Below are 12394 nucleotides of genomic sequence, written 5' to 3' on the forward strand. Positions count from 1 at the left end.
CTACGCTTCACTAATTATCACTAATAAAATGGAACTCCTTTATTTGCATTTCCACTGTTAAAAATACATTTTGTTCAGTAAAAATGCAGTTCTATACAGAAATAAAATTAAAGGTTTCAGAACTTTCAAGATGGTCCTGTGTTGGTATGCCATTAATGACTCTCTGATCCTCCCAATTCCATTTAATTTTAATTGTTCTCAACATGTAGGACCAAAATCTGTGCAAATCAGCAAAAGCAGTGCCCTAAAAGACACAGGAATAGACCCCATACATTTTAGAGACAGTGGTAAACAATCTACCTTCCTTCTAGGCCAAAACTGCGTTGGGCAATGCAGTAGCAGGGCTGGCATTTTTCTGGGTATAGTTAACATTAACCTTTTCTCTGAAAATACCATTAACTCTACTTTGCTTGGTGCGAATGTTTTTTAAAGTGCATTCCTATTCATTATTCCATCGTTGGGCACTTGACAAAATGAGGCTGCCAAGGAAGATGCTATTGTCTGTATCACGGACAAGGCCAACCTTGATCCATTACCACATCATGGGGCGTGAAGATCATGGGGCTAAAGTCTAAAAGGAGGGGCCGGAAACTCCAGAGAAGCAGCAAGGGACTCTGGGAAGGAGCTATGGTACCATTTCAAACTTGATCATAAAATGTTTCTGTTGATAAAGGGGAAGTCAAGAGGGAAATCACACTCCAAATGTTAGACTATTTCAGCTTAACAACTGCATAGGCTGCACTTCCAGCAGGGAAGCGGTATAGGGTCTGTCCTTCCCCCGTGCACTGGCCTTTCATTACATTAAACGGTATGAGGAATAAGCAGGCCAGGCTTATTCCTAATAGAAAAGGCTCACAAACCTTTAAGACAATTTTGTGCCCAAAGCATTTTTTAAAAAAACAGGATTTGGATGGGAGTTATAATCTTGAAAATGGACTTAAAAAAAAAAAAAAAAAACTGAAGAATGAAAACACATAACCACAAAATTCCAAGTTTTTCAGGCCTGTGAATAAATAACAAAAAGCCTCCTGTCTTCTCTGAAGTATAGGACATAAGTGGTTACTATGACCAAACAGGAGTAAAATGATCAAAAACGCCACACCCCAGCATTGACACTTAATACTTGAACCTAAAGACAAAGAAAAGGCAAAAAGCTCTACCTTGGCCACAGAGAATCCAGTTGCCAGCTCATAAAATGGAGGCAATGCCACAGTTTGAGCAAGACTCCTGACCTGTGGCTCAAGGCATGTTGCACTCACAACGCAGCTGCACGTGGACACTTAAAGGCTGCGGTACAGATAAGCTGACTTCTCAAACAACTCCAAAACTACGCAAGCTGTATGTGTGTGGGAAGCCACAACAAAAAATACTGTTTTCACTCTCTATTTTAAGACTAGAAAACTGTTATTTAGTCATCTTCATAATCCAAAAGAATGGATTTTAGATTATCAAAAAAAATACTTCTCAAGCAGAGTCACCACTCACAAAACCCTGAAATGGCCATCTTGTAACAGGGGGGTGATTCTTGAACTCAATTAAATTGCCAGATCTCATTTGGTATAGTGATGCTAATGTAAAATTTAAAAATAAAGATCATGGACCCCTTTCCTCCACCTTAAAGGAAGTAGCACTCCTGCAAATCTTTCCATTAGACTGACCAGGCCAAATTACTCAGCCAAACATTTGCAGGCAGAAGCGTAAAATACACATTTTCTACTCTATGAACTTCTTGAAAAAAGCATGGCAAGCTTTATCACAGTTACTCTCAACTTCAGACGTCTGTTTCCAGGGCTGGGTTTTAGAAAGGGCATGGTTCAAGGAAATAATGCACCTAATCCAAGTAGTACGGCAAGACTTGGCGCTGAGGTTAGTTTTTACACTATAAAAGTACGCTTTATAAGTAGGAGGCCATGGGCCTATCTGAGTGAATAACAGACACTGAAACCGAGCCACTTTTCTTTTTTCTGATAGAGATGAAGTCTCGCTCTGTTGTCAAGGCTGGTGTTAAACTCTTGGCTCAAGCGATCCTCCAACCTCAGCCTCCCAAAGTGCTGGGATTACAGGTGTAAGTCACCACACCCAGCCTGAAATTGGGACACTTTAAGTAACGTACACAGACTATAACCAGATGGACGTGCCTTGCCCTAAGACATAAGGCAGGATGCTGCTCAGTGCTTACCTATTCTGATAGCTGTAGTAGGCGGCATCTCGAGGAATGGTACACAGCTGCTTCCCATAGCAGCACAAAGTCTGTGGGGAAAACTCATACTGCAAAAATAGAGGAGAAATACTTTTATATAAAAATACATTCTGTTTACTGTACTATAATGTTCTAGTCTACTAGACCATTAGCAAATTATTTGTTAGTATATTAGATGGTTTTCTAACAATTTCAGTAGCTTTAAAGACATTTTGGGATAGCATGTGATAGAACTGGCTTTAATTAAGAGACATTTATTAGAGACAGATACCATGGGCGGAGGGGCAGCTAGCAATGCTTCCCCACAGTCTCCCTCAGTACACGCCTGTACACCCTGCTCTGATCACCCATCACATCACTTCAGGCATTAACGAAACACCAGTTTGCACATATGCACTCCCAGTACACAGGTGTGATCTCATATTAGTGTAACACCCTTCTGGCTGGATTAACCAGGAAAATTCACTTTCCGGAAAAACTTAAAGCTGTACCTTGCGTCCACAGCAATATCCAAGGGACTGCATGACAGGGTCAATTTCCTGCTCAAAGACCTCTGCAAGCTTACTGCAGAACTTATAGACTCGGGATGTCTTGCGATTATAGAGCCAGGCATTGTTGAACATGAGCCAGACGTCGTCCACATACTGCCAGGGCTCTTGGTATTGCCCTGTGTCCAGCTTCCGCTTGATGGTCGAGAGGTCCATGGGATTCTTTACAATGTCAAAATAATCCTAAAAAACAAAATGGTCTCAGTCTAGGGAATTCCCCGATATCTAAATCCCAGTCTTGCTTGGCAGCATTGTCTTAAAATAACAGCAATAGCAAGTACCACAATAAATTCCGTTCCTAACAGTAAGAAATGGGAATTAAAAAGAAAACAATCTCGGATGCACCTGATTTTACTCACTACAAGTGTAATTAATATTTTCAAGTATAATCACATTACATACCTCAAAGGCAAAAATTAAAAAAAAATGTTAGAAGACACATTTTTTTTCTTTTTCTTTTTAAAAGACAGAGTCTTGCTCTGTTGCCCAGGCTGGAGTGCAATGGCGCGATCTTGGCTTACTGCAACCTCCGCCTCCTGGGTTTAAAAGATTCTCCTGCCTTAGCTTTCTGAGTAGCTGGGACTATAGGCATGCGCCACCACACCTGGCTAATTTTGTTTTAGTAGAGATGGGGTTTCACCATGTTAGTCAGGGTGGTCTTGATCTCCTGACCTTGTGATCTGCCTGCCTTGGCCTCCGAAAGTGCTGGGATTACAGGCAAGAGCCACCGTGTATGGCCAGAAGATACTTTAAATAAACCATTTAAAAAACAGATCTTTAATCCACTGAATTAAAATAGTGAACAAGTATATCAAACAGTGTGTATTTCTAGATATTAACTTTTCTTTTTTTAAAGATGGGGCTTCACCATGATGGCCAGGCTGGTCTTGAACTCCTGACCTCAGGTGATCCACCCACCTCGGCCTCCCAAAGTGCTAGGATTACAGGCGTGAGCCACCGCGCCCAGCCAATCACTCTTGATGCTATCAAGCAAAATGAAATTCCAATATAAACAAAAAACTAGTAATGACTCCTATGTAGAATCTGTTCGGTCCCCATGGCCTTTGCAAGGCTATCCAGGAATATCAAAGAGAGAGAGCCCTATTTTTTTACAGTTGATGTTCACAAATTCATACAGAAGTGACACAAGGTCCCAAATATAAAGTGAAGTCTCAGGGGCATGTGCTGCCCTTGCTTCGTGCACCCCTCCAAGGACCAGGGCTTCAGGAATAGGTGAAATCAAACAAACTAAACACTTTTATTGATAAAAATTCACAGACAGCAATTTTTTTATGTTAGGAGAAAAATATTTAAAGCAAGGGGGTTATTTTATCTCATTTCAGGAGATAAAACAACGGACACTCAAAAGTCAAATCTATTTATATGAATTAACTTACTGGAATTCCAAGGAGCTGGGGATCTACAGGCTGCCGGAAAGGTAAAGACTCTGGGTCCTGTCGATACAGTGCTTCTAGGGTCGGCATGAGTGCCTGACGTAACTCCTCTGGTTTAAAGACTGCAGAGAAAACATCAAGCAAAGACTCTCAGTAAAGGGTGCTCAGATCCCTCCTACCTCTCATTAAAAACAGGAGCCTGGCCGCTGTGACATCCCAGCCACGACGTTCTTAAAGCAATTGAGGGGCTCTCGTCCATCACTGTAAGTATCCTGGGACTAAAGCTTCTGAAAATGCACTAGTGTCAGAACTGCATTCAGGTTATGAGAGAAAATACCATTGAAAAGTCTGCTTCTTCCACGAAAGGTTTCCAACATTAAAAACGTATTGAAAAAGAAAATCAAGCTCACTCCCAAATCTGTCTCATTCATAAACCTGTGTGGTAAATAAAGCCATTTCAGGCCGGGCGCAATGGCTCACACTTGTAATCCCACTACTTTGGGAGGCTGAGTCGGGTGCATCACCTGAGGTGAAGAGTTCAAGACCAGTCTGACCAACCCGGTAAAACCTCGTCCCTACTAAAAATACAAAATTAGCCAGGAGTGGTGGGCGCCTATAATCCTAGCTACTCAGGAGGCTGAGGCAAGAGAATCACTTGAATTTGGAAGGAAGGGACCTTAAAAGAGCCTAAGAGGAAAAGTACTTTTTATCCTTGGCTAAATTAAATTCAGGCTGCTGGCGACAAATGGTTCTAAATCTCATAAATGTAAACAGTAATAGTGCTACAAAAGAAAGCATTTTTATAAAAAAGTTTTGTTTTGTTGGACAGGGTGGTCGTACCTGTAATCCCAGCACTTTGGGAGGCCGAGGCAGGTGGATCATGAGGTCAAGAGATCGAGACCATCCTGGGTAACACAGTGAAACCCCATTTCTACTAAAAATACAAAAATGTTAGCTGGGCGTAGTGGCACGCACCTGTAGTCCCAGCTACTTGGGAGGCTGAGGCAGAAGAATTGCTTGAACCTGGGAGGCAGAGGTTGCAGCAGGCTGAGATCACACCACCGCACTCCAGTCTGAGCGATGGAGCACGACTCCATCTCAAAAAAAGTTCCGTATTGCTCACTCTCACATTTACTAATGCCAATTTCTCCAACCCCTCAGCCATCTTACTGCCTACTACACTTTCTGTTGTCACTAATACAAACATAAATACTGGCTGCGAAATACATTCAAGACTGTACATTCATACAAACCCTAAATGAGTATCGGAACAGGTGCTAGGGAAGCTGTTTGGTGTGGGAGGCTGTCCAGTCAGCAGTCTGGCCACTTGGCTCATGTTCACTCTCACAGAGAAACAACTGGAGGCAAAGATGTCTCAGGCATTCTAATGCCATAGCTTGTAAGTGATACATAATTTTTTGTGTTCTTTCAAATTTAATTTAATTATTGAGACAAGGTCCCACTCTGCTGCCCAGGCTGGGGGACACTGGCATATTCTTGGCTCACTGAAGCTCTACCTCCTAGGCTCAAGCCATCCTCCTGCCTCAGCCTTGGGAGTAACTGGGACTACAGGTGAGTGCTACTATGCCTAATTCTTTTTTTTTTTTCTCTGAGATGGAGTTTTGCTCCATTGTGCAGGCTGGAGCGCAGTGGTGTGATCTCAGTTCACTGCAACGTCTGCCTCCCAGGTTCAAGCAATTCTCCTGTCTCAGCCTCCCAAGTAGCTGGGATTACAGAAGCCTGCTCCCATACCCAGCTAATTTTCATATTTTTAGTAGAGACGGGGTTTTACCTTGTTGGTCATGACGGTCTTGAACTCCTGACCTCAGGTGATCCAATTGCCTTGGTCTCCCAAAGTGCTGGGATTACAGGTGTGAGCCATTCTCCTGGCCACATGACTAATTTTTAAATTTTCTGTGGAAATGAGGTCTCACTATGTTGTCCAGGCTGGTCTTGAACTCCTGAGCTCAAGTGTTTGCCCTGCCTCAGCTTCCAAAGTGCTGACATTATGGGCATTGAGCGATCATGCCTAGCATTTTTTTTTTTTTTTTAAAGGCAGAGTCTCACTGCCACCCACACTGGACTACAGTGGTATAAGATCTCAGTTCACTGCAACCTCTGTCTCCCGGGTTCAAGTGATTCTCCTGCCTCAGCCTCCCAAGTAGCTGGAATTACAGGTGCGCACCACCATGCCCAGCTCATCTTTGTTCTTTTAGTAGAGATGGGTTTTCACCACATTGGCCAGGCTGGTCTTGAACTCCTGGCCTCAAGTGATCCACCTGCCTCGGCTTCCCAAAGTGTTGGGATTATGGGCTTAAGCCACCATGCCTGGCCATCATGCCCAGCTCATTTTATATTTTTAGAGACGGAGTCTTGCTCCTTGGCCCAGACTGGATTGCAATGTGGTGGGCCCCACAGTAGCCACTGCAGCCGCAAACTCCTGGGCTCAAGTGATCTTGGGGCATGGTGGCACGCACCTGTAATCCCAGTTACTTGGGAGACAGAGGCAGGAGAACTGCTTGAACCAGGGAGGTGGAGGTTGCAGTGAGCCAAGATCGCACCACTGCACTCCAGCCTGGGTGATAGAGTGAGACTCCGTCACAAACAAACAAATAACATCAGAATAAAATACAGTAAACATTTAAAGTTCTAGTTGGGAAGTGGCAAACATTGGGTACATAAGCCTGTCATCAACTTTGTGTGGGGTGGGGATGGTCTAACTTACAAATTCTGGAAAGCACCACGTGATTCCTAACTGGGAAAGTAAAAGTTTAAAGTTGAAGGAGAAACACACATATTTAACACGCTCACTTTAAAGACGAAAACAGGTGCACAAAGAACATGCCCCAGAGCTCATTCCCATCAGAGGCCAAGATCTGGTCTCTTGACCAACTTCTGTAGACACCACCTCCCCTCCAGGGTACCTGGCTGCTTCAGACACTGGATTGAGGTCTGGACAAGCAGGTAAAAACCCCAATGCAGCACTCCCCAAGCACAAGGTCCCTAGCACTTGAAGGCGCAAAGGCCTGGTCTAGGCTGCAGATGTGCCCTTCAGAAGTGTCAGAAACACATACACATCCTTGCTTCCCACTAACTCCTTTCTTCTATTTTATGCAGAGATGAAGTAGCATTTGGTAGTCTTTGAATAACTTTACAAGAAAAGAATTATGTAACAACCTTTTCATTCCTCTAAAGGAGGGGCTGGCAAATTATGACCAACAGGCCAAATGTAGCTGCTTGCTTTTCTGTATGGCCCAAGAGCTAAGAATGCATTTTACATTCTTTAATGCCTGGGGGAAAAAAGAAAATACTACTATTTCATGACATGTGAAAATCACACAAAATTCCAGTGTCTCTAAAAATACAGCTTTATTGACACACAGCTGTGCTCATTCATTTATACAGGATCTGTAGCTGCCTCCGCGCCACAGTGACAGCGCTAAGGAATGGTAACAGAGGCCTCAGGAGATCGCGCCATCACACTCTAGGCTGGGCGAAAGAGCCAGACTTCGTCTCAAAAAACAAACAAACAACAAAAAAAACCCTAAACTGTTTAAAATCTCTGCTGAGGAGAGTATTTTCAAACTCTTCTCTTCACCAGCACCTTTCTGTAAGAAGAACCCACATACGCAGAGGTGGTCAGGAGTGTATGTGAACCTCACTTCTCCCTTCCTCTGGCCTAAGGACCTGCTCAACGTGGCAGGACTGCTGCAGCACACCAGCAGCTCCCAAAACGCGGCTCTCAAGCCCTTGGAGGCTCCCGTGCTGTCTCATATTGCAGTCCCCAGCCCCCAGTGGCTACTGAAATTTCACCAAATGAATACTACCACCAAAGATAAAAAACACAGTTTGTCAGTCACCCTGGTCACATTTTAGGTGCTCAACTTGTAGCACTGCCCTAGGCCCTTCTATGTGCTGTGAAATGAAAATTATTTCACCTAAACTGAAACCATGTTTGTTTTTTGTTTTTTTTTTTGAGACGAGGTCTTCTGGAGTACAGTAGTGTAATCACAGCTCACTGCAAATTTGACCTCCTAGGCTCAAGCAACCCTCCTAACTCAGCCTCATGAATAGCGAGGGCTATGGGTGTGCCACCACCGTACCCAGCTAAGTATTTTATTTTTTCTATAGAGACGGGGTCTCACCGTGTTGCCCAGGCTGGTCTTTTTTTTTTTTTTTTTTTTTTTTTTTTTTTTTTGAGACGGAGTTTCGCTCTTGTTACCCAGGCTGGAGTGCAATGGCGTGATCTCGGCTCACCGCAACCTCCACCTCCTGGGTTCAGGCAATTCTCCTGCCTCAGCCTCCTGAGTAGCTGGGACTACAGGCACGCGCCACCGTGCCCAGCTAATTTTTTGTATTTTTAGTAGAGACGGGGTTTCACCATGTTGACCAGAATGGTCTCAATCTCTTGACCTCGTGATCCACCCGCCTCAGCCTCGGAAAGTGCTGGGATTACAGGCGTGAGCCACCGCGCCCGGCCGCCCAGGCTGGTCTTAAAGTCTGGGCCTCAAGTGATCCCTCCCACCTAAGCCTCCAGAAGTGCTGGAATTATAGGTGTGAGGCCCAATGCCCAGCTTGAAATAATTTTTGTTTGTTTTGAGATGGGGTCTCTCTCTTGTTGTCCAGGTTGGAGTGCAATGGTGCAACGCAGGCTGGAGTGCAAAGGTGCAATCTCAGCTCACTGCAACCTCCACCTCCCAGGTTCAAGCAATTCTCCAGCCTCAGCCTCCCGGATAGCTGGGATTACAGGCATGTGCTACCATGCCTGGCTAATGTTTGTATTTTTAATAGAGACAGAGTTTTGCCATGTTGGCCAGGCTGGTTGTGAATTCCTGACCTCAGGTGATCCATTCGCCTCGGTCCCCCTAAGTGCTGGGATTACAGGTGTAAGCCACCACACTTGGCCTGAAATGATTTTTATAACACTAAATCATCTTCTGCCTTTTGCACTATGTTGGACATCTGCACAGATGAGAGAAAAGCAAGGGTGACTAAAATCGCCAACATCTTAGAAAAACAAAAAAAGCAAAAGCAAAAAGCAAAAGAAAGCCAGTATCACCAAACTCTACTGTTATCACACATTGCTGCTGCTGTACAGTCACAAGAAAAAAAAATACCAGCCATGCTTAAGACAATATGTTAAAAAATTTATTTTGTTTGGTAGAGATGGGTTCTTGCTATGTTGCCCAGGGTGGCTTGAAACCCAGGCCTCAAGTAATCCTCCTGTCTCAGCCTCCCAAAGTCCTGGGATTACAGGTATGAGCTACGGCTCCTAGCAGAGAAAAAATATTATCTGTGAGACAGGGTCTCACGCTGGCAACCAGGCTAGAATGCACTAGCACAATCATGGTTCACTGCAGCCTTGACCTCCTGGGCTCAAGCAATCCTCCCCCATCAGCCTCCTGAGCCAGTGGGACCACAAGTACACGACCACATCTGACTAATGTTTAAATTCTTTTGCAGAGACAAGGTCTCACTACATTGCCCTGGCTGGTCTTGAACTCCTGGACATAAGTGATCCTCTAGTCTTGGCCTCCCAAAGTGCTGGGATTACAGGTAGGAGTCACTATGCCCACTTGTTTCTTAAAGTATTTATTTTTGATATAGGGTCTTGCTCTGTTGTCCAGGCTGGAGTCCAACAGTGCCATCACAGCTTGCTGCAGCCTTGGAACCCTGGGCTTGTGTGATCCTGCTGCCTCAGGATCTGCCTGTAGTCCTGAGCAGCCAGGACTAAAGGCACGTACCACCACACTTGGCTAATTTTTTTATTTTTTGTAGAGACAGGGTCTTACTATGTTGCCCAGGCTTGTCTTGAACTCCTAGACTCAACTGATCCTCCCACTTTGGCCTTCCAGACTGCTGAGATTACAGATGTGAGTCACCACACCTGGCTGAAAAAATATTCTTCATGAGGTGGTAAAAAGTATTCCTTGTATTAAATCTCAGCCTTTGGTACCTGTCTTTTATTCTGTGTGATGAAATACTCTGTGTGTATGTGTGCTGCATACACACAGTGGCCCTATTAGGAGGCAGTACTAGTGCAAGTGTCAGAAGTGAGAGCTGAAGTAGCTGCTTACCTACATGGAACACATTAAAACTTGCAAGAATGACTGAGACATAAACTCCAGTTACATGGCAGATATTTTTTCAGAAATGAACAAAAAGGGATAGTTACTTCAAGGACAAGTGACAGTATTTGTTGCCAATGATAAAAGCTGGGCTTTCATTAAAAAAATCTAAAGTTTTGGAAAACTTGTACATGGGCGTGGCAGCTTCTCAAAGTTTATTATTACTAATATTTTTTGAGACAGGGTCTCATTCTGTCACCCAGGTTGGAGTACACTGCCATGGTCACGGCTCACTGCAGCTTCAACCTCCAGGCTTCGGTGATTCTCCACCTCAATCTCTCGAGTAGCTGCGGCTAAAGCCAGGCACTACCATGCCCAGCTAATTTTTTTTATATAGAGAGGGTTTTGCCAAGTTGCCGAGGCTGGTCTTGAACTCCTGAGCTCCAGGCTAGAGTGCAGTGGTGTTATCATAGACTTTGAATTCCTGGTCTCAAGCAATCCTCCCGCCTTAGCCTCCCAAAGTGCTGAGGTTACAGGCGTGAGCCACCTTGTCTGACCTGCTTTACAAAATTGAGAAGACCTGTTTGAAGAGACTGACGGGGGCATCAACAAATGTGATTTTTTTTGACACTGTATATTGAAATATGTCAACATTTGGAAAATCTGCAGAACTTAGTGTCAATTGAAAAAAAAAAATTGCGTGTACATGAAAGATCCATTCCAAGTACAAGATGGATCAATGGATTCTAATGTCATAAGAGTATGAAAAATCCAGTGCTATAGATTCCAATTCCATGTTGCAAAAAAGAAACTTTCACTGGTTGAATTTTGGTACAGTATGAAAGAACATCCACAATCGGCTGAAAGGGCGATGAACATACTTCCCCCTTTACCAACTACAGGACAGTATGAAAGAACATCCACAATCGGCTGAAAGGGCGATGAACATACTTCCCCCTTTACCAACGACAGGACAGTATGAAAGAACATCCACAATCGGCTGAAAGGGCGATGAACATAGTTCCCCCTTTACCAACGACAGGACAGTATGAAAGAACGTCCACAATCGGCTGAAAGGGCGATGAACACAGTTCCCCCTTTACCAACGACAGGACAGTATGAAAGAACGTCCACAATCGGCTGAAAGGTCTATGAACATACTTCCCCCTTTACCAACGACAGGACAGTATCAAAGAACATCCACAATCGGCTGAAAGGTCTATGAACATAGTTCCCCCTTTACCAACGACAGGACAGTATCAAAGAACATCCACAATCGGCTGAAAGGGCGATGAACATAGTTCCCCCTTTACCAACTACAGGGTTTTCTTCATAGACTCCAACCAAAACAACCAATCACAACACTGAGAATGCACAGGCAGATACCCTTAATAATATCACTACTCTTACTTATTTTTGCTTTGGAAAAATTATTTTTCATATAAATGTTTTCTATGGGTGCCATGTAACAGACTACTTTAAGTGAACTAAATGTTTAAAAAATTTTCTCTGTTTCTTTTTTTGTGTGAGACAATAATTTCGCCTTGTCTCCTGGGCTAGAGTGCAGTGATGTGATCTGCGCTCACTGAAGCCTCAAACTCCTAGGCTCAGGGCAATCCTGCTGCTTCAGCTTCTCAAGTAGCTGGAATTACAGGTCTGCACCACCACACTCAGCTAATTTATTTTAGTTTTGTAGAGATGGAGGCTCACTATATTGCTCGGGCAGGTTTTGAACTCCTGGCATCAAGTGAACCTTCCGTCTCGGTCTCCCAAAGTGCTGGGAGCCATTGTGCTCAAATTTCTCAATTTTAATTTCCAATACAGTAAGCAATGATAGATAATCCACACAAACAACTACTCTCCAGGACCCCTAACTTCTAAGAGTATAAAGAGGCCTGAGATTCACTATACTTCACACTCTCCAGGGTCACTGCAACATGGTTTCAGTTTCTAAAATTTTGTTGCAATCTTTCCCAGAAGTGTCATCTGCAGCCTTGGACTTTCTGAGTCCCATCTCCCATTTCTAAGATTCACTTGACAGTTTTCTGATACCCTGATATCTCTTGACTTTGGACACGTCAAATGGATTCCATCCAACTTCCAATGTGAGGTGGGCGCAGCCCATAGATCTCAGACCCTTAAAGCTGCCTAACCCACCCCTTCCCTGTGTCCTCTGCACTGGGT

General features: G+C 44.0%; 1 protein-coding gene across 8 annotated transcripts in view; it reads right to left on the reverse strand.

Annotated features, from left to right (window-relative positions):
* The window catches only part of CREBBP (CREB binding lysine acetyltransferase), a 163630-nt gene that overhangs the window by 31771 nt on the left and 119465 nt on the right, over positions 1 to 12394 (reverse strand). For all 8 annotated transcript variants that reach the window (XM_035266789.3, XM_078344542.1, XM_035266793.3 and 5 more), the window contains 3 exons: positions 4146 to 4264; positions 2692 to 2931; positions 2180 to 2268 (listed from right to left, as the gene is read on the reverse strand). In XM_035266789.3, the coding sequence (XP_035122680.1) occupies positions 2180 to 2268; positions 2692 to 2931; positions 4146 to 4264 (448 nt within the window). The remainder of the gene's footprint in view (positions 1 to 2179; positions 2269 to 2691; positions 2932 to 4145; positions 4265 to 12394) is intronic.

Source organism: Callithrix jacchus, chromosome 12 (assembly GCF_049354715.1).
Source record: "Callithrix jacchus isolate 240 chromosome 12, calJac240_pri, whole genome shotgun sequence".
NCBI classification, from domain to species: Eukaryota; Metazoa; Chordata; class Mammalia; order Primates; family Cebidae; genus Callithrix; species Callithrix jacchus.